The sequence below is a fragment of the Limulus polyphemus genome, unplaced genomic scaffold, assembly GCF_000517525.1.
Source record: "Limulus polyphemus unplaced genomic scaffold, Limulus_polyphemus-2.1.2 Scaffold147, whole genome shotgun sequence".
Lineage (NCBI taxonomy): Eukaryota > Metazoa > Arthropoda > Merostomata > Xiphosura > Limulidae > Limulus > Limulus polyphemus.
Window position 1 is genome coordinate 415,847 of NW_013665757.1, and position 20,639 is coordinate 436,485.

The following is a 20,639-nucleotide window of genomic DNA, read 5'->3' on the forward strand; positions in this document are numbered from 1 at the left end:
AGTCTTACACTGCTAAATTAGGGACGGCTAGCGCAGATAGCCCTCGTGTAGCTTTGCGCGAAATACGTAACAAACAAACATCATATGCGAACATCAAGTAATTCGAGCAATTTGTTAAAAAAAATACGATTATGCTGTTGATAAATTATCACATTCATGGCTTATTGGTACATATTAACATTTTAAAGATACGATTATGCTGTTGATAAATTATCACATTCATGGCTTATTGGTACATATTAACATTTTAAAGATACGATTATGCTGTTGATAAATTATCACACTCATGGCTTATTGGTACATATTAACATTTAAAAAATATCGATTAGTAGCTTTAACATGTTTAGCTTTTTTTAAGATTTATTTGTCGTTAAGCACAAACCTACACTATGGGATGTCTTTGCCATGCTGGTATCGAAACTCAATTTTAGCATTATAAGCCCTTAGACTTGCGTTTTCGTCCTTTTATTGTTGGTGGCACTACATACATATCGAAATTTCATTGGAACATTAATATTTTGCTTTAAGATATGATTAACCAAGTTAACAAATCAAGGTGTACACAGGATGTGTGGAAACGTTGTCACACAGTTGGCTGCAGGGTTTCCAATCTTAAGATATGATTAGCTGAGGTAACAAATCAAGGTGTCCAAAGGATGTGTGGAAACGTTGTTGCACACTTGCTGCAGGGTTTCCAATTTTAATATATGATTAGCTGGGTTAACAAATCAAGGTGTCCATAGGATGTGTGGAAACGTTGTTACACAGTTGGCTGCAGGATTTCCAATTTTAATATATGATTAGCTGGGTTAACAAATCAAGGTGTCCATAGGATGTGTGGAAACATTGTTACACACTTGGCTGCAGGGTTTCCAATTTTAAAGCTACAAGGATTCTAATACACTGAAAAAGTATTATCATAGTAATTTCTAAGTTAATCTGGACAATTTCTTCTTGCTAGATTTGCCTATTTAAACGAGTAACGAGCATTTTTTGCATTTTACAGGGTCTCGATATGGTCGTCGTTCCAACTGGTTTAAAATTCATTGCTTAATCCAAGATCAAACAGAAATGAATGGAAGGATCACTGACCAAGTGTCTTTGTCTAATGGACGATCACAATATGAAAGCAAGAATTTTGCTTCAGTCTTTAAGTCAGAATACAGAGAAGACAATACTTCGGGTACGTCACCCAAAGGAATAACGCCATCTTGTGAAGTAACGCATCTAGTGAAGTCTTCCGTGCCTTACAGTGTGTACGATACCAAATTGTTAAACAGCAACTTTGGACATTTCGAGAAATCAAATAATACGTATGATCGCAAAGAAAATATAGGTTACCATAGTCTTCCATTGTCCCCTGTGTCTCCTATGTCTCCGCTATATCCACACAATTTTGTATTTCATCAGGGCAACGGAGGGATCGTCACCAAAAGCTGTAACAGAGTAACAAAACTTTATAATAGGGACACTAAGTACAACTATTCACCGCAATACCTTGCTTTCAACAAAAGTGACCCATTGCTGAAGTCGCCACAAGGGGGCATGCCAGTTGTCATGGACTATCAAGCAGACACACCCGAACAAGAAACGCCAATCGATCTATCTACAAAGAAATCTTCTCCAATATTCACAAGCCATGACCTTTGTTTAACCAACGACCGAAGGTCATCTCATGCTGCAGAAAATGCATCATTGACGAATGCTACAGAATCACCTTTAGATTTAACAAGAAAGGTTTTTTGATTACCGAAATATTTTTCTGCCAGAAATGATCATACTTATTATTATTTTGTTTGTATTATATGACTTGAGTATATAGGGATTATTTGAAAGTTTCATCAGAAGCGGCTTTAAATGGTTGGGAAGATTCTTTATGCTCTTGTGGCAGAACAATGGATACATTTAAGCTGGTCGCGGACCTAGTTTTGAAACCACTTATTGAAATTATGAAGTCGACGTTAGTATTTTTATGAGTTGTAGATTGTCACAGTCCATCATTACGGGTTAGACTGGACTTGGAAATAGATCAAAAGAGACGAAAATACTGTGACTTGATTGGATGTGGTTGGTTAAATTACTTGAAGGCCAGTGTTAATTTCATATTGTAAATCATTCATTACTTGTTATTAATTTTTCATAAAATAATAATGTATCGTTAACGGTGTGATACAAATTAGGATGCTAAAAAGTGAAGCCTTATAATACGTTAATTGACATTAAAATGTCGAAATCATTGAAACAAAATGACGCTTTGTTGATTTCTCCATGTGTAATTGTGTAACATAAGCCTAATATTAGATTTTTTTGTATAAACTTTAGTAATTTCTGTAATAAACAGTCAGTTGTATTCGATCATGGGACTAACTCGAAATTTACAATTCCGGAAACTGTCATTTTCTGCTGTTTGTTCTTGACAAAATATCATAGTTTGTTTCAGTTGAAATTTAAGGTATTAGTTGTAAGACTTATAACGTGAAATCATTCACTTTAATGTACAATGGTAAACATCTGTTAGGATATATGTTTGAAAGTCGTATTGTAGCATCAGCTAGGACCTCAAGGCGTTGTGAGCTATTAAATCAACTTGTATAGAACTGTATTATTGGCTGTGACGTTAGATGTATATCTTTAAATGCTCATACGTTTCTAATTATATAGAGAGTTTAGCTGATGAATTAATAGTCTATCGCTGTTTTGGACCCCAAGTGGAGGATATTACCAATTTTAGTATGATTCAAAAGATGCTGTGATGCTACGAAATTTAGTAGGACGTTACCATTGCGTGATACATCACGTTGTGTACGAATTTGTTGCACATTGTTGGAAGCTGTATGATGTTTCACACTGTGTAGTAATTTGTTGCACATTGTTAGACGTTACCATTGCATGATATGTCACGTTGTGTACTAATTTGTTGTACACTAATTGTCATCAAGTGCGTCATTAGAACTGACCATGTTTTTATTCCTAATCAAGATTAGGACTTGGCGTTCTTTTTAACCTAAGTCGATCATTACAGGGTGCTTTTTTCTATTTCATCTCTTAGTATTTATTAAAAAAATAAAGCATTACGTCACGCCTTCGTTTAGATATCGTGAACGTGTACTTTATAATTCCAAAGTTGCAACCATTATGCATTATTCTTTGTTGATTTGAAAATGAAAATGTTTTATATATATACAAGAAAAGTAAACAATGATTGCAATGGCGCTCTTTTGTTTTATTTGCGCAGCTATTTCTATTAATCCAGATAACTAGGTTAAAAGTCAGGTGTCAATTTGTATTTAGTATCTAACAAACAACAGCCATCATTTGCATACTTTAATGATTCACAAAATGTTTAGTCATTTCGCTTTTTTTCATATTTTCTGTCACATGGTATCTTTATCTCAAATTCAGTTTCATTAACCTTCAAACTGTGAACACTAGATTCTTCTTTATCTTAGTATGTCTTGTAAGTCAAATAACTCAACTGTGCTATAAGCAGAAACATTGTGGAGGGCGTTAAAGACATGTTTGGCGTTATCCGTCCATATATTTATTCTGAACGCAAAATAAAAGTTTATTTTTAAATCCTTTAAAGTATTTAGTTTAAATACCTGTTACTTTTTTTTTTGGTCTTCCAAATTTATAAGTGTTAAGCATGGTAATTATGAGTGCCTTCAATAATAGCTAATAAACACACGTTGTTTATTGTTCATTCTTGCCCTATTGCGCTATTAAAAGAGTTGGTTTACTATAGTTAGTTTCTATATATATATATATAGAAACACTATATAAATACATAAAGACTTAGTTTTGGACAATGAAAACTTTGCTGGGAAGTCCTTTTCAATGAAAATTTTGCTTTCATCACTTAGTCAAAACGTTTTAAGGATCTCGATGAAGCTTCTATTTTAATTTTTAAATTAAAAGGTTTCATCTCAAAGTTCCTTAGTGGTCCTCAAGACTTAAGCAGTAAACCTTGAAAATATGATTATTATTAACAGATATTTCATATAGTCGATCCAAACTCAAAACTTTACGTTCGTTGTACCAGATGATGCCCAACAAGCTATTTTATGCGAGAAATTTACATCCGAAACTAATGCCCCCTGCCTCCCAAAAGATCATTCATAACAAATATCTCTCTCATATTATTGTTTTTGTTAATACAAAAGAATTCTCGAAAGCACCAAAATTTGTTTTTTATCTGTACGAAAAATTTTGAATAATGTTATTCTTGCTATTCCGCACTGTTACTTTTATGATCTCATTGACTTTTATTACTACTATTACTTTTCCCGTCTTATTATCCTATGTTATTCAGCGCTTCACTCTCCCAGTGCTACTATTCAACGTTATTCAACACTATTACTTTTTTTACTCGTATTATTGGCCAATTTTCAGCTTTTTAATATTTCACTTTTACTATCCTTCATTATTCAGCACCTTTACTTTCCAGTTCCATTGTCCACGTTAATGAAGCATTGTTACTTTCCACTTTTAAAAATCCATTGTTATTCAACACCTTTTTTTCAGTGTTATTTTCCATTATTATTCAGCATTATTACTTTTCTAGTCTTATTAACCGTCGATTTTTAGCCTCATTACTTCTACAGTCTTATTTTTCCGTTTTTGTTCAACACTGTTACTGTCCAGTCTTACTCTCGTTATTCAATGCTTCAGTTGAAATAAGTTTGTGGTATTTAGTATTGTTACTTGGTATTTTTTTATATTCAGTTTACGGATTTGTAACGTGCAGATTGCGATGTATGTTGCAATAGGTTAGATTTTACAAGTTCTTTCACATTTTATATTTCTAAAAAAAGTCGTCTTTGCAAACTCGGGCTCACGTTTTTAAAAGTCTTTCTTAACGACTTGCCTTATGTTAAATGTGTTGCTCGTTTCTTCCCAGACTGGTCTCAAAGAACTTCTAAAACGTGCAAAATGAAATGTGTTGAAAGTCATCCTTTTGCTGAACGTGTTGTATGTTTCTAAATGGTGATCTTTAACTTGCTTATTAACTTGATAGTGTGCATGTCTTATCTTGGGTGATAAACATTCCTATTCATGCGATAAACGATTTCAATGCTCCTAAAAGATGATCTTTACAATTTGTTTTCAACATACTGAATGTGATATATTAACTCTTAAGGTTGGTCTCAACTGGGACGTTCACTTGGATGTTTCTGAAAATGAGTTTGTACTAGTTTGTTATATGAGTTTGTGTGTTTCCGAAGACGAGTTTCTGCGGGTTTGTCACTTGAGTTGTACGTTTATGAAGATGAGTTTGTACGGGTTTTTCTGTGTGTTTCTGAAGATGAGTTTGTACGGGTTTATTATATGAGTTGTATGTTTCTTTGCAGATTCAGGTATGTTGTACGTTATGTCAGTTTCTAATGTAGTCAGTTTTGACGACGTCTTCAATAAGTACACTGAATGCTAAGTTGGTAGAGACCAACCTCTGTGCTGATTTGTCTTTTTCTCTTTTTAGTATTAATTAGCTGTCGTTTTCTTTTGCTATCACCTCCTTTAACTTAGCATGCCTAGACTGTACATCCGAGAGTTCATGGTTTGCGCCTCTTTGCCGCAAAGAAGCACCCCACATTTTGAGACCTTGGGTGCGCTATAAGATTCACCGTCAAATCTCACTATTTAGTCATACAGGAGTAGCCCAAAAGTTGGCGGTAAGTGTTGTTGACTAGCTGGTTTCACTCTATCCTGCACAGATAACCCTTACGTAGCTTTGCATGGAAATTATAAAACAAACGAACAATTCCTTTAGTTTTACGTACCCTAATGAAAAAGAATTCCTACTGCTTTTAGTCTTAGGAAACTGTTATAATTTAGTATTGTTACTTTCTATAGTCTTATATAGGTAAATTTATCCATTCCGTTACTTAAGTGCTAAATAACCATAACCGTTAAAACACAGTGTAGTTATTTCTATAGTTTTAGATACTCTTGATGAAAGCTCTGATTTAAATTTGTTTTTTGTGTATATTGATGTATAAATAAGAAAACGTCTCAATTAGAAGTTCTCAAATTACGCTGTCCATGACTTTTTGTTTAGTACAAAGTGCATATTCTGATGACAGGTTAATAAACAAAACATTCAAACATTCCGTATTCTTTCTTATACATGTGAAGTTTGTAAATGTTTATTGTTAATATTCATTTGTATATCTTTCATTTCCTTAGGGCTAATATTTGTGAAGTTGACACATTACATTGTTAAGTGATTGCATGTATATTACTGTTTTTGGGTAAAATATTTTTTATTTTATCTACAGCTGAGATTTCATCGAAATCAAAACTTCAAAAAATATATTCTCTGTGTTAACTCTTAGCAAGCTTTTCTAAATCTTTATTGTTGAAACCCTACATTTAAACGCAAGTAGTTTTTTAGTTGTAAATTTTATTTTCACAAAATAAATAAGGAGGCCTAAGATAACAGTTTTCATTCTTGTCAGATGGTTCTCTTCTTTCCTGTGTAACAAAAATGGCTTGTAGAATTTCTTGCATGTTTTGTTTTTCTTAAATAGCTGTATTAATCTTTTGACTTTTTTGGCGTCTGCGCTTTTACTGGACGCAATCTCGTGGAATTTATCATTAAGATGATTTCGCTATATTTCTATCGAATTTGACCTTGATCAACTCAATAGTTAAATAGAACACGAGTTGAAGGACAATTTCCATATCATGGTACTCGGTTTATTGGATTTGAGTTTTATGTAACTTGATCTGAACAGAAAATCGAATGAGCATGAAGGTACAGGGTCTATCTTGACGTAATCTTTCCCATCTGTATTAGAGTGTGAAAAAATAGGAATTTCGAGCGATTTCGTTTGAGTTTTATTTTGAGAGGGGGCAAATTCTTATGAAGGTCCAGAGGCCCCTGGAAACTCTTGAATTTTTCTGAAATGTAAGTGTATTAATTCGTTGCTTGGGATTGGTTTTTCTAAAACTTTACGCCACACACACACACACACTGTAACAGCATAAAACTAGTACTCTTTGTCTGGTCCTTCTAATCTTTTTGAGGAGGGAGGGGTCAAATACCTTCATTTTTTCCCATAGTTAGCGTTCCTGAGTATGTCGTTCTGATTGTATCTCGATTTTTTAGTTATTTTTTAAATAAGCTATCTTGTTTTTTTATTTTTGCTGCTAGAGTACAAGTTTCCACCGAAAAATTTCAGTAAGCTCACTCATTCCACCGATACTTTGAGTTCATATTCAATGTCTGTATCGAAATATTTCTTATACGGAAAGCACTTGTCTAATTATTTTGTGTTAAATGTATAAAATGTATTATCTGTTTACAGTGCACTTAAGGTTGGTATTGTTTCATCATATTTTCTTTTTAGAAAAAACACTTTATTTGCCACAAAGAGTTTAAATTTTAGTGTGCCATCTCTTCACATTACGATAGGCCACTCCAGTTATTTAATGGGTGGACGTTCCCTGCCCATAACTGTTCACAATTCAATTTTGGAATTTTGTAGGAAAAAAGAAATGTATTTTTATAATTATCATGAAATAAAAATGACATATTACTGAAACTTAAAACTGTGTTTTTGTCATTTGGACTATTTTCTACAGGTGCTAATATTTCTCTTTTATTAAATGAAATTCAATTGGTTTATGCCACATACAACCTTGTGTGAACTTTGTGGTTGTAAACATTTGACTTTTATTTCTAAAGTGATCTGATTTAGAAAACAAGATACAATGATCTGACTAATTTTGGCCAAGATAAGTAATTGCTTTCTGACCTAATTTCGAAAAGTAATAGATTTTCCTACATCCCACGTTCATTGGTGGTTAGTTTCTACATCTCACGTTCAATGGTGGTTAGTTTTCTAGGTTTGAACCTCTAAAAGTAATTGGAAATTCTGAAATTTAAAATGCGAAATAATTAATTTCCTCCTTTTTACATCTTTTGATTTCCAACTGTAAATAGTATTTTGCCTTTTGACCTCCAAGCGTAATCATTTTTATTATGTGACCTACAAAGCTATTCCAATTTCTAACTTTTCCAAGGTGACCCTTTTTCTACTTTTTTTTAAATTGCAGAGTTGATCAGTTTCCTAAGTTTCGATTTCCAAAGATAATAAATTTTCTGATTCTTTGTCTCCATAGGTATTTCGTATTTTGACTTTTTATCATCAAAATTAACCTTTTTAAAATTTTTTTTCATCCAAAGGTATTTAGTTTTTTTGAGTTTGACATATGCGAAAAGTCAGTAGTTGATATTTAATGTTTGTTTGCCCGTGTGACAAAATACTTTATTAGTTAGTAACAGCTAGTGATAATCGAATGTAGAATTTCTTTCTCTGTTGTGTCTGTTGGAAAAAAATACCTTTTGAACGTAGACGTAATGGCTCGAAAACGAAACTGTTCTCCAATATGCAAACTCTTAGTGTTCACTATTGAAATAATGAAGATTAATAGTTTTCTCTTTTAAAAATATTACGCGTGTACTTCATTTGAAATAAATAAAATCAAAGTTCAAAGGTCGAAAATAAATCACCGTGGACATCCTCAAAGACCTTTGTTTTTTGAAAGCATCAGAAATACACTGACATCATTTGAAAGATGTTTGCTTTTATTATGTAGTAAGTGTTCAAACATATATTAACCTACAGGCCACCTTCGGCGATGTTATTTTTTTAGGCCAATACACGCATGAGACCATGACTAGCAAGCTATATTTTAAATGCCAGGAAATAAAGAGAAAGGTGTATGCAGCGTAAAAAAAAGTCGGGACCTCATTAAGCACCACCAATAGAATACAATGTTCTACTTTTTAATTTATGCCCATTCCTTGAGGCTGGTAACGTTTACGAGAAATCTCGGTCTGTTGGATAACTAGGATATAAGGTGTCAGTCGTTTAACGAAGGAATATAAAAAGATAAAATTCTTAAATTTTGTTGTAATTACAAGAATTTATCTATACTTGTCATAAAAATGTTTTCCATATATTACCTCGTGCGTTTCATTTTCTCAGAAAACTTTTCAAGAATGTTTTTACATAGCACGTTAATGGAATACATAATGAATAAATATCAGTTTCTATGTTTCTTTCATTTTTCGAAATAGCTTTATCGTTAGTTGGGGTTATCATAAGTTGTGATCTAATCTATAGCTTTATCGTCAGTTGGGGTCTATAATATAGTTTCTAGTTTCTTGGAATTTAGTCTAACTTTATCGTTCAGTTTGGTTTATCATTAGTTGTGATCTAATCTATAGCTTTATCGTTAGTTGGGGTCTATAATATAGTTTCTAGTTTCTTGGAATTTAGTCTAACTTTATCGTTCAGTTTGGTTTATCATTAGTTGTGATCTAGTCTAAAGTTTTATCGATACCTAGAATGTACTCTAACATTACTGTTAGTTTGGATACAACTGGCTTATGTAAATAAGAATTAGTTTATATAGTGTCAGGGATAGTTTAGAGTTTGATCAACTACAGCATCAGTTAGGATTTATGGTAGGCTCTTCACTAGTTAAGATTTAGTCGAGATTCAACATTGGTTGACAAATATTTTATCTAAAACCTTTTTTAGATTTAGTTTCAATTAACAAAGAACCCCGCACGACATTTAATTCGTTGGCTTGACGGGGCTGGGTGTTGCCTAATGGTTAGCTTGCTGGATTATGGATCTGAAGGTCTAGAGTTCGTGTCCCATTACCAAAAAAATATCACTCTGTACTTAAGGATTGTGGGTGCATTATACAAGCTACAGTTAAAAAAACCTAATCGTTTAGAGTAGCCCCAAAACATGTGCTGTGTTATGTCGTCTTCCAGTTCAAAATTAGGGACAGCAAACCAGGTAGCTTTTGTGTAACTTTGTGCAAACATCCGAAAAACAAACAAAATATTTATAAAACGTCACCTCATACTGATCAACTTCTTTGTATTGGTATTACTGAAAGTGTCATGGCGATGAGAGTAAACAATGAGGCAGCGTAGGGGAAAATTTAAATGGTTGTCAAAGTCACAAAAATTAGAAAATAAACAAAGTAAGGGATTTAGGAACTTCTGGGTCATACCCAAGATCTCCTGAAAGTTTCATAGAGGTCAGCAGACCGAAAAATGTTTGTCACTAACAAACAGACAGTTATAGAGATAGCCACATTATAATATAGATTGATAATTAGTTGGGATTTTGTTTAGCTACATAATTATTTGAAATTTAGATAATCACTAGATGTGAAATTATATAATACGTCTTTTATCAAAGTTTGTGCGTGATCAAGAAAAAGTACAATTATCAAGTTAGGTCTTACAAGTTTCATTTAGATTTTGAGAAGCTAAAAGATTTTTACATTGTAACTTGGTTATTATAATAGAAAAACAACACCTAATAATTAAAATCGCTAGGTTCGCCACCTACTAATCGCTAGGTACGTGGGAAAGATAACCGTTTTATAAAAGAATTTCGGAATAGTGTTATATAACTTTCTAACTTTAATTTTAAAGTGAAACTCAGTTGTTAATTTAGATTTTAAATTATAGTGTCCATTGATGGACAGGCGCGAAGGTCGTATGCATTATTTAAAGTTACTCTTGAACGTTCAATTTTTAATGTCATCAAATGTAGGCCTAAAACACAATACCAGTTGTAGACATAAAATATGTGTGCGTGATAGTTTTAAGTTAATAAAGTGTATTACTTTGTACGACAAAAACAAGCAAGAAAGATGATATATTATCATCTAATCACGAAAGGTCAGACATCATATTATAGACACAACAACACGCATTTCCATGGTGTTTATATATCAGACGTAATATTATAGACACAACAAAATGAATTCCCATTGAGATTATATGTCAGACGTAATATTATAGACACAACAACATGAATTTCCATGGTGTTTATATATCAGACGTAATATTATAGACACAACAAAATGAATTCCCATGGTGTTTATAAGTCAGACGTAATATTATAGACACAACAACATGAATTCCCATGGTGTTTATATGTCAGACGTAATATCATAGACACAACAACATTAATTCTTATGGTGTTTATAATTCAGACATAATACTATAGACACAACAACATGAATTTACATGGTGTTTATATGTCAGACAGTAGTATAGACACAACAACATGAATTTCCACGGTGTTTATATGTCAAACGTAATATTATAGACACACTAACATCATTTTCAATAGTGTTTATTTGTTGACGAATATGAAGGAACTTTGAATATTAAACATCAAAGTGAACAAAGTTGTTCTAAAACCTGAAGCAGGATTATGAATGTGTTTGAGTTACCCATTAGACTCTTAATTTTGTACTTTTCAGCGAATGTTTCAGTTCCAAGCTACACGAATTTCAAAGTACTGAAGCTAAAAAACTATTCAAATGATCTCTTCTTTGTCACTTTCTAATGAGAAACAATGTAATGAAATAGTAAAGAGCGTAGGTTAATAAATGTAACGTAGGAGAAGGTGACAGATTGGATAATGTCTGGTCAAATTCTTTTTAACTCTAGAATTACCAATGGTATCCACAACTGCTTTTTCAAACACTTTCCTAAAGTATTTATACACCTAATTATTTGAGAGTCCATGATTTTATCGGTTACAGGATCCCATGAACCACACAAAAAATGTAAACTAAATATCATCAATACTGAAACTAATCCCACTAATTACTGTTTGGATCCCCTCTGTATTTGACATAGAAAATGAGTGATTTCAGCCAGTTAGTTGGTTAGTTCGTTATGCTAAGTGTTATAACATGCAGGGGAAGATTTAGGTCAGATGGAGCCTGGGGCAGCAGAATACCATTTAGTCCCCCCCCCCAATAAATACAAGTGCATACAATGCATAGAAATATCAAATTTTATTATCTTTGGGGTTTCCCAAAGTGGTCGGGGTCCTGGTGCGGTTGTTCCTTAATGTGACTCTGGTAACATGAGAAAAACAAAAAACTATTTAGTTGGATGGAATTTGTGGACCTTACCAGTAGTGAACAGTATAAAACATATCAGTAATTAGAGGATCAACCACTCTTTTTAAAGTTCATAATTACGTTTTTATGTGACTTTCATTGAAAATGGACTAATACCGATTGAGTGATTGCACCCTATCCTTCTTTAAAATCTAAATATATCTAAAAAATGACGAAGTTAACCCAAGAAAAATTTATCGTAACAAACCTAAGAAATCGCATCGTTTCTTTTAATTACGGCGATTCAAATATGTTTAAACTCATAATAAAAAAACATTAAGTTATACGCCTTACAGTAAGAGATCAAAGTACAAAGACCACGCCCTACTTTTCGTAACCAAATATTTTATCCATTGGTCAACCTCAAGTCCTTATTTCTACATATTACAGACTTATATATATTAAAACCTGGAATATGTATCTTAACAATTCTAGCTCGAGTTCATGTTTCTATGTATATTATAATTTGAAATTGTATCTCAATAATACTTGGGTGTTGTCTCGTACTTTTAGAGGGTGGAGTGAAATTTTATTTTAAATTAGTCGCTTCAAAGTTTGTTATTAATTTTATAATAATAATTAAATATACATAAATACTGGATCGTTTTTCATGTTTCGATTTTAGTGAATACTCGTGTGTAACGTTTATTGATATAATACTTTTTAGGCTAGCTCACGTCCAACTTATAGCACAGGATAGAGTGAGTTGATTGTACATTTGTAATTGTGTTTCTTTGTAGTTATAGACTGATATAGTAAAAGTGTTATTACAAAGTCCTTTCAGTTTCTTCGGGCGTTTATATTTCAACTTACTAAACTGTTGTTGTGTTTCTTTCATTGAAGAGGGTGCTATGTAATATAAATTCACATAATATTTCAAGATTATCGAAACTTTGTTGTATTTTTCTAATACTTATATGGAGTTTCTGGTGGATGAAACCTTGAAAACTTCAGATATTGGCTGCACTGCTCCACCACTAGAGGATTTTATGCGTTAAATTTATTTTAATTTTAAATATAATTGACCTATTAAAGTTATTCTTACAACCAGAGGGAGTAATGTATCACACTTAAACTATGATATATAATGTAATGTAAAGGATAAGTCAGAGGTCTACACCATTATAGATACATGTTTATATACGAAAACAAGCTATGTTTTATATGTTAAGGAGTATATTGTAACCTCTTTGGCTTACAATTTTAAAAATCAGCAGTACTATTCAAAACGTATAAAAATTGAATTGTATACATGATTAATGAAAAGTTGTGTTTATTTATAGTGTTTTGAATAATATGATCATGTGTTTCACTTTAAAAACTTTAGCGAGACAGCTTTTAGAAGTCGTATAGGGTTATTCTCTATTTATTTAACGATTATTTGATTATACAAGAAATATTCAAAAAGTATTTAAAAGTTAACATATTATTGAGTGATGACGAAATACAATATGTGTTCATTGTACGTTTTGATAAAACTATGTCCAATCTTTTTATCGTATAGTCAGTTAGCAATTATTATTCTTAAACTCGCTCATTTTCTGTAATTTTCTACTTGTTTTTTATACTTATATCTTACAGAGTGAAAACGTAAAAGGGACATGTACAGAGGTTGAGGTTATACTAAAAACGTTGTAAGGCTATCATGTCCAAAGCACACCACTTCTCCCTGCCTGCTTTCTATATTCCATCTAGTGTACGAAGGCGACAGTTTCCCAACGTCCGTTAAAATCGTTTTAATATAACATACTCAACCCCCTGTATAATATCCTAAACAACATTAACAAAAATTAGAATTTTAAATAAAAGAACAACACATAAGCAGTATTCCGGTTTACTTAATTCCGAAGTACATAACTGTGTTCAAGTCTTTGTCAGACTATTTGTTTAATCCTTTATTTCTTTATTTTCACTCTACCAGAATACAAATGTCAATTTATTTATAAAAAAGATTGTCGTACTATTAAATTACCATAGTGTGAGAAAATAAAAGTTAACCAAAAACTACACATCTATATTGTTTGAATCTTTACAGACGTAAAATAATAATAATAATAAAATAAAATTAGAAACTAGCTTGGAACAATATGCTTTGTATTTGCAAAATAACCATGTTATGATTGTATGACTAATGTCTTTCATTTTTAAAAAGCCATGAAATCACTATGAAAATTGCACTTCAGGTTTTGGTATTAACGTACGGGGACAAAAATAAAGAGGTTGGATTTGAGTCATTTACACGATTTATCTTTCTCTCTATGTTTTATGATAGGTTAAGGAAATATTGTAAAAATATAAACGTACAAATGTTGCGAAAAATAAAATCCGGTTGCGTTCGTTGCATGATTTTCCCACTTGTTTATCTAGTGTTAACATAGGCGGAACATATATGAATTAGGGGGGGGGGGCACCTTACTTGCTAGGTTAACCGTGACCATTGAAATCAAAACAGAGACAGCAAGTTTCTACGATACTTATACACAAGTCTATTCCCCCATTCAAAGAAGCACTTCGCAACAGGATCAAAATTGGGGGTACGTACACCACTCCTCCCGTTCAGCGCCTATGGTTGTTAATGATTATCATTATAACACCTGCCATTAAGCGATATCAGTTGACCTCTCTGGGTTATTGAATAAAACGATTACATTAGACTTAGCCAAAAGTATCTGGAAAAATACAATAGTAATCTAAACTCCTCAGGAAGTAAAACCCAAGCATGGCCTTGCCTGGATAACAACTGCAGTTAAACATTACAATATGATTAGTAATATTTTCAAATAATTCACTCTAAAAAAAAAGAAGTGCGTACAATGCAAGTTCAGCTATATTTTTTATGTGCTACTGTCTACGAAAAAAGGCCACTAATTCGGCTAGATTATGCATCCAAATGGAGAGCACTTACAGACTCCTGTAATAATTACAATTTTCCCGAAGAACTAAAAACTGAAGGACAACGGATTTCGAACCCACAACTCTGCCTACTGCTCAGAAGGAATATCATTCTGTTTTTTTATACATAAGCGAAGTGAAAACTGAGAATAACAGCACTGGTAGGCTTAGTGGTTAAAACATCTACCCGGTAAGTACTATTCTGTGTTTTAAGGCTGAGTAAGTGCTTTCATATCTTTTAAGGCCGAGTAAGTGCTGTCAAGTGTATTTAAGCTTGAATAATACTGTCACATGTTTTGGAGGCTGAGAAAGTACTGCCCTGTGTTTTTGAGGCTTAGTAAATGCTTTCATGTGCTTTTAAGTCTGACAAGGTGCTGTAGTGTGTTTTTAAAGCTGCATAAGTGCTGTTTATAAGGCTGAGTAGGTGCTTTCATTTTATTTTTTATAAGGTTGAGTAAGTGCTGCTGTGTGTTTTTAAGGCTCATTAAGTGCTGTCGTGTGTTTCTAAGGCTGAGTAAGTGTTTATATTTGTTTATAATGCTAAGTAAATACTGTCACGTATTTTTCAGCCTGAGTAAATACTTTCACGTGTTTTTAAGGCTGAGAATGTACTGTCCTGTGTTTTTAGGCTGAGCAAGTGCTGCTGTGTGTTTTTAAGGCTCATTAAGTGCTGTCCTGTGTTTTTAAGGCTGCAGAAGTGCTGTCCCGTGTTTTTAAGGCTGAGTAAGTGTTTATATTTATTTATAAGGCTGAGTAAGTGTGTTTTTAAGACTGCATAAGTGCTATCCTGTGTTTTTAAGGCTGAGTAAGTACTATTCTATGTTTTTAAGGCTGATTAAGTATTGCAATGTGTTTTTAAGACTGAGTGAGTGTTTTCATGTGTTTTTAAAGCTGAGTAAGTGTTGTTATGTGTTTTTATGACTGAGTGTACTTGTTCCATTTATTAAACATTAAGTTATATGATAAACTACGCTGAAGCTGACGAAATTTGATTCTTTTTATTAAGGTGAGTGTAATTAAACATAAGACTGAATCATTTTCAAACACATCACTTTTACTGACGTCACAACATCCGAGACTTTGTCAAGCCGTCGCCCTCTTGTGGGTCAAGTTTAAATAACCGTGACAGGTCAGGAAATTATTGTTTAATTACGCGTGTAACGAACATTGGCGACAAAATATGAGCCAGTTTCGGCGAAAAGGAAAAGTAATAATGACATTTAGGATAAAGTTTCAATGAAAGATATATGAGTAAAATCGACGAAATTGATCCGTATGAGGTAGTGAAAAAAAGACTGATCAAGTGATCACAAATGTCCCCCAGATATTTTCTATCCAGCAATTGTCAACTACTTGGTAAACACAAGAAGTAACTACACAGAACACACTAGTGGAATCGAAGGCTTACAAGTATCATGAATCGAACAATAATACCGCGGGTGTATGGTTGCAGGATGTTGTTCATTTGATTTCCAATGACTTCTATGTAAGTTTCCACTTTACCTAATCCATCATTTGTTTTTCACGTCTTTAAATTTAAACTTAGGGTATACATAACCATAGAGTACTTTTCAATAAAGATGAAGGACTTTAAATGTAAACAGGAATGTTACATAAAGTGTACTTATGAAAGAGAAAGGATAATGAAAATTTGTTTAATAAACATAAGGATAAGGAAGTAGGAGAAGAACTGTATAGTTGCATTAGGGTTAGGGACAAGTGAAAAAGATAAGATTCCATACAGAGCTTAACTAGTATATAGATCTATAAACTATTTTTATCACGGTATACTTTTTACATTTCTCAGTGTTTACACTCGAAAAGGATCAAAGGTACACCACTAGAGCGTTACTAGGATTAGAAATGTTAGTAATATAGAAAATAGGGAAGAGACAGTACTATTGTTTGGATATAAAACTGTATATGCAGATTTTAGTCTTAAGAGAGATGGTAAAGAAATTAACAGAGTTCATAAAATCAACGATAATACAAAGTATATGTTATACTAGCAGCGTTGCTCAGGTTTTCGAAAAAAAACAACATTTTCTCTGTTTCCCCGTTTATATTTCGATTGGTAAAAAATATTTTGTGAATTTATGAAAAAAAAAGCAACTTTAGAATTGATTTTTGAAAATAAACTACGAACCTGTTTTAAATCAAGACTTTTCTATGAACTATGTTTTATAATGCAATCTTACTCTTTTCACTTAGTCTATTTTGTGGAGACAGCATAATTTTTTTTATAGGCTAGGCATACTGTTTGCTTTTTCACACACTGCATTCTAATTCTGCATACATTTCTCTTGTGTGTGAAGTTAAATAAATGATGTATTAGTAGATGTATAGTTAATGATTTATAACTAAATAGGCTTATAATATTATATCATAAATTAAATTTTAACTCAAACTTACCCAGAAATGTCAAATCTGCGTAGAATTTGTTCGTGTAATGTATATGTTAACGATAAAATTTCCGGTTTTTCTAGCAGATGATAGACGCGTATTTCAACGACAAATCATCGTTTTGCGCACCTTCACGTGAGGGAAGTGTGACTTGCGTAGTTAAAGCGGGGTTAAAGTAAAATTGGTAGCATTTTTTAAAGTATTTGTATAGCTTCAAACACCATCGTTTCAGTATTTAATACTGTATTTCTTATAGTAATTTAATGAATATGTACAATTATTTACAGTGTATTTAATTTTATACATATAATACATATATAAATGATATAATATGTTAAAAAATTAGGATTTGTTTGTTTGTAATTAGGCACACAGCTACACAATGGGCTATTTGTGCTCTTCCCACCACGGGTATCGAAACTCGGATTCTAGCGTTGTAAGTCTGCAGACATTTCGCTGTGCCACTGGGGGGGGGGGGGGCAAAAATTAGGAACTGAAATAAATTGATTGATTGATACAAATATCAATTACATTTATTACATCTGTGTAATTTACAGAAAAATTACCGTTTTTATATATATTATAATTCAATATTTTATCGGTATTAAAATTCACGACTGTAAACATCTGTTTAGGTAGTTGTCTCTATTATGAGCAATACCATCCAATCAGAATACACGAATAATATTGTAATAAAATGCAATACAACAGTACAACGCTGTATAATAAATATAAAACTTTGGTGATGGAGTTTTATTATAACTTATAAGGTTTTTTGGAAGAGGTCAACAAGATAACTGGTAACTAAACATTTTATTGTTATGCGCAGTAGTTTTACATTATGTACCAAGTAATAAAGTAACCAAGACAATTAAATCACTACCTATATGTTGTCTCTCGGATGGCCAACGTAAGTTCACGGACCTACAACTCTAAAATCCAGGGTTCGATTCCCCGCGTTGAGCATAACGCAGTTAGGGCATTATGTAGCTTTGACCTAAAAAAATAAACACACAAACAAACAAATCTACATGTTATTGCTCACGAAATAAATGTTCAGTATTTCCTAATAATTTACTCATCTTCTTAATTTGGAGCTTCAATCGTGAGAGTGCATCATACCATTCGTTCCATTAGAATGCTACTAGTAAGATTATTTTTGAATCAAAGTTTTCCTTTCCCTTCTAATCGTAGTTCATATATATCATGTTAAAAAACAGTATTGAGTAGTTTATACAACGAATAGTATCTGAGCAAGAAGATTTGAGAACAGTATACTATAGCTGCTACTTTTAAACCACTTCTCACTGGCCAATAAACACATTTTCAAGTGAATATACATGACATAAATGGCAAGTAGGAAAGTCCTTGAAACAGTAGCTTTTGAGATACCAAATCTGTAAGGCCAAACCTTGCACAGGTAAATCTACTTCATCAGAACTAACATTAGTTTTTGAAATTTTGCTGAGAAATTCGACTTCTTTCAGGAATAAATGCTTCCTTAAGCTCAAACATTATCATTAATGCTGAAAATATTAGACGTCCAGTGTAATATCTAACGTTCCCATAACTGCTCTTTAAGAGAACCTGTAGTTAACCTTGTTCCCTTTAATTTTTGTCCTTAAATCCATGTTCTTTATACCAAGTTCTTGCAATACTGACTTCATCTGCTCTATTAACACTGAATCACATACAGGGTGTATTCTGTTTAACGATTCTGCTGATGCTCGGTCACCATAACACAATATATATGTTTATCTGTAAGGTGGCTGAAATCTTCACCAGATTGTGGTTTCTTAGTCATCTTTGACAAACAGACGAGAGTCTTGGCTACTTCATGTTGATCCTCTTTTATCAAACAATATTTAACCCACAAGACAGATAGGCCTGTTGTTTGACCCATAATACATCTGGACCTGTTGTTTAACCCACAAAACAGCTGAGCCTGTAGTCTAATCCATAAGACAGTTAGGCTTGTTGTTTAACCTACAAGACAGTTAGGCCTGTTGTTTGGCCCACAAGACAGCTAGGTCTGTTGTTTAAGCCACAATACAGCTAGGCCTGGTGTTTAACCGACAAGACAGCTACGCGTGTTGTTTGATCCACAAGGCAGCTAAGCCTGTTGTTTGACCCACAATACAGCTAGACCTGTTGTTTAACCCGCAAGAATGTAGACAAATTTCACAGCTACAAACTGCTTCATAATAAATCAAATTTAGGCAAATCACCGCTGCTAGAAATGAATTTGCTGTAAACCGGATTTCTACAAATTACCGTCAGTAAGAACAATTTTACAGTTTAAAGACTTTGGACGAGTCACTATTTGTGGGTATGATTTTTCAGTGAATCGAATTTAAGCAAGTTTCCTTCAGTAAGAATTATTACAACGCTAGAAATCGGGTTTCGATACCTTCGGTAGGCAGAGCACAGATAGTCCGTTGTGTAGCTTTGTGCTTAACAAGAAAATATCAACATAAAAATTATTTTACTTGAATATTATGCTAGTTATTCGTCACTTAATATTCTAACGAAATGATAACGACGATTGGTGCCACATAAAGTAAAGGATGTAGTTCCCATCTTGCTTTGCGCCTCGTTAGCATAAGGTGAAAGTCTGTTGACGTTACATACTAATTCAAATCGCTCTGTAATGACGCGCTAGCCTTGAAAGAAGGCAATAATCAGACAGCTATCAAAGTAATAAAAAACGTAAATATCCAAACTTAGCAAGGTCAAAGACACAGAACTCGAGGAATCCCACCCTTTTAGTACACTTAACCCTTGCCTAAAGCCATTATTAACCAGTCATGTAGGTGCTACTGGTGTTAAACACCTGGGATCTCCCCGTCTATCTAAAGAATAATATTTAGCATCTGTCTGAGATTTATTTCTTAATAAGTATATACGTGTGTGTGAATACCTCGCCAACATGGATGTTTCTACGTGTGGTTTTTGCAGAAAAAAAAGAGACTGACATGAAACCAAAACAGTCTTGAACATTATGGTTAGTATTCTTTGAAGGCGTGGTTTTAAATAGTTGGATAGTTATGTAGATTGGTTTACAGCAGACTGGCACGTGGATTAGCATTACCATTGTAAAACTCTCAATCCAGCTGAATAATGACAGATGTAATATTTTTATATTCTGAAATACGTGATTCGAGAGGGAATTGCTCTCTGGGTTCTATGGTCAATTTATTATGGAAAAGTATTTGGCTAAAAAAAACAAACCCCAAAGAGATGGATAATTTCTGACGTTGTCGAACTTCCAGCTTCTGACCTGAATAGCCTTGTTACTGCATTATATAACTTTTGTTTTAAAATAACTTGCTGAAAATAGCTTTCATTTTATTACTTTTGGAATAGAAAAGTTTCGGTCTTCT

The 20,639-nt window shown here is 32.9% G+C and overlaps 1 protein-coding gene across 1 annotated transcript in view; it reads left to right on the forward strand.

Moving 5' to 3' along the window:
• LOC106475465 (nuclear hormone receptor family member nhr-12-like) overlaps positions 1–3,188 on the forward strand; it is a 40,874-nt gene extending 37,686 nt beyond the window's left edge. The window contains exon 4 of the mRNA XM_013936150.2: positions 1,007–3,188. Coding sequence (XP_013791604.2) covers positions 1,007–1,746 — 740 coding nt within the window. The 3' untranslated portion in view covers positions 1,747–3,188. The remainder of the gene's footprint in view (positions 1–1,006) is intronic.
• Positions 3,189–20,639: the final 17,451 nt, after the last annotated feature.